At 37.1% G+C, this 2,309-nt stretch overlaps 1 protein-coding gene across 1 annotated transcript in view; it reads right to left on the bottom strand.

Moving 5' to 3' along the window:
- The window catches only part of il2rb (interleukin 2 receptor, beta), a 9,535-nt gene that overhangs the window by 3,105 nt on the left and 4,121 nt on the right, over nt 1-2,309 (bottom strand). Inside the window, exons 7-9 of the mRNA XM_035654391.1 lie at nt 1,627-1,810; nt 1,329-1,434; nt 1,165-1,243 (exon numbers count right to left, since the gene is read on the bottom strand). Of these exons, the coding sequence (XP_035510284.1) occupies nt 1,165-1,243; nt 1,329-1,434; nt 1,627-1,810 (369 nt within the window). The remainder of the gene's footprint in view (nt 1-1,164; nt 1,244-1,328; nt 1,435-1,626; nt 1,811-2,309) is intronic.

Below are 2,309 nucleotides of genomic sequence, written 5' to 3'. Positions count from 1 at the left end.
ATATTATAATAAACAAATAAACAAACGCCCACAAACAGGCTTTCTGTTATAAACAAATGGTCTACAAGCCCAAGCCAAGATAATCCTGACAAAGCCCCAGAAGATAATATGCAACTGTTTTCACAGGCTGAGTAGTACTCCTCAAGACTAGTAAACTGACCTCAGAGTGCTCCTTTATCCCTCATCCTACCAACATATTTAATATACAAGGATTACAGGCTGGGGCCCCCAAGAACAAACTACTCTAAGAAACACCCACCCTTCTTCTCAAAACATTATTAGCCTTGTAATTAAAGTAATCTAGCAAGAAACAGATATTTTTTATTATTAGTTTAGGAAAGTTACAGTTATTTTGCAAATTGTGTAAAATGAAAATAGAAAGCACAAATAAAAAAACAGAAAACAATAATAGGAAATCATTAAGAACGCACTGACTGATAAAGTCCAGTGAAAAACTGGAATGTTAGAATAAAGCACCTGTGAAATATGATAACAAGCACACCTCAGGGGTCTACGGGTACGGTCGGTAGGTACCCAGTCGGTAGGTGGGGGATAAACAATGCGAGGTATAAACACAAAGCTAAGCAAAGCAAGATTGGATTTGTAATGAATATTAAGGCTTTTTATTTTACATGTTATAATTAGAAAACAAAAACAGCCTATTTATTAGATTTGGTGAATACTTTTATGTCTTTTTTGAGGCTGTGAATCTTTCAGGAGTTGTTAACAGCAGCACCATTTCATGATTTTAGCCCAACATTGGTCCTTGTGATGACCAATTGTTTCTGGAACAAAAAAACATTAATACGTAATGTACAGCAGGCTAAAAAGCCATTAACACTATGTTATATCACAGCTCCTGACCTGGCTGTAGGGCTGTTAGAAACGCAATCACAGTCACTGAAAAAGGAAATCTAATATAAAATCTTTTACTCTTCTGAGTTACTAGTTACTAGTAACTGAATACAGATTACTCACTGATGTTTATCCATCTACCGCAGTAGACCAACAGCAAGAGGCCAAAGTGAACAGATCATCATACTTGAATGTTATTTATGTATGAACATTTTTTTGTGGTAACACCTGCAGTCTCTAATGCGTGTCAAAATGTTCTATGTGGTAGGATACAGTGGTAAAAGACTTAGTGAGAACATTTATTTTTACCTTTAGATTTCCTCCGTGGACAGAGTGGAGCGTGTGGAAGTATGTTGAAGGGTTTGGTAATGGTTTCCCTCTGTGGAGCCTGAAACAGCAAAAGAGAGCCATTAGATTAGACATACTGCATGGAAACACACACACATACACACACACAGCAACATTTTACTCACCTTCTGTTCATGCAGCTCTTGTAAAGGACCAGCATTACAACAAGGATGAGACCGAAGATGAACATCACTCCCCACCTTATCAGGGATGTCTGATCCAGAAACCAATCTGAAACAGAGAGCCGACATTACAATGTGTACAATGCATGTACAAGTCAAATGAACATTCACTATTTTTTGTTTTCCTTCTGATCACCTCTCTGTCTCACTGTTACAACTAGTCCTGTTGATATTCACATAAAAAGCCTGTGAACTGTTTTAGTTTCCACTTAAACAACCTGGAAATGAAAAGTGTTGTTACCTTGATCCTGTAATGTTCCCACCATGTCCGTTGCTCCTACCCAGGATGTTGCTGGACTCCAGTTGCTCCAGTGGCTGTTTGGCTTTTTAGCTTGGCGCACTCTCACCCTGACCTGGCAGTGCCCCTTTAGTTTCCAAGAAGGCGTTTTTAGCTCAAGATCTTGTGTATTCAGAGTTATGGCATCCTGAAAAAATGGCAGAATATCAAAATTAGGGTGTATCTTAACAACAAGAAAGCTGGTAATAACATGGTAATAGTGGGATAATAGTTTAAGGTAATGAGGTAATAATTACCAAAGTAATAACCAGGTAATAGCTTGGTATTAACAGTGGGTAATAGTAGACTGCAATTTATGTAACATTGTTAAAGGGGCCAAAGGCAAAGGGTGATGATTGGGAAACACATGGACAAGAGGCCTAAACTATTCAGTTTTATATATTTTGGTAGATCCCCCTGAAAAAGGCTGAGCCCCCTTAAGCCCACCCCAGTTTTGTGATGAAAAATAGGTAAAAAAAAAAAATATATAATATGTTATATATATATGAAGACATTGGACTGACTTATATGTAACAAAAAACCCCTATGAAGTCAAATTTGTCTTTTATGTTCACCTTTGCTGTTTGTTGTGTGATTTGATTGGTTGATCCGTATCATGCACATATGAAAAATAAAATAAAAAAAAT

Source organism: Morone saxatilis, unplaced genomic scaffold, assembly GCF_004916995.1.
Source record: "Morone saxatilis isolate NCDOM2014 unplaced genomic scaffold, NCSU_SB_2.0 Contig14, whole genome shotgun sequence".
NCBI classification, from domain to species: domain Eukaryota; kingdom Metazoa; phylum Chordata; class Actinopteri; family Moronidae; genus Morone; species Morone saxatilis.
Note: the sequence above shows the minus strand (reverse complement) of the source record. Positions and strands in the feature narration are given on the sequence as shown.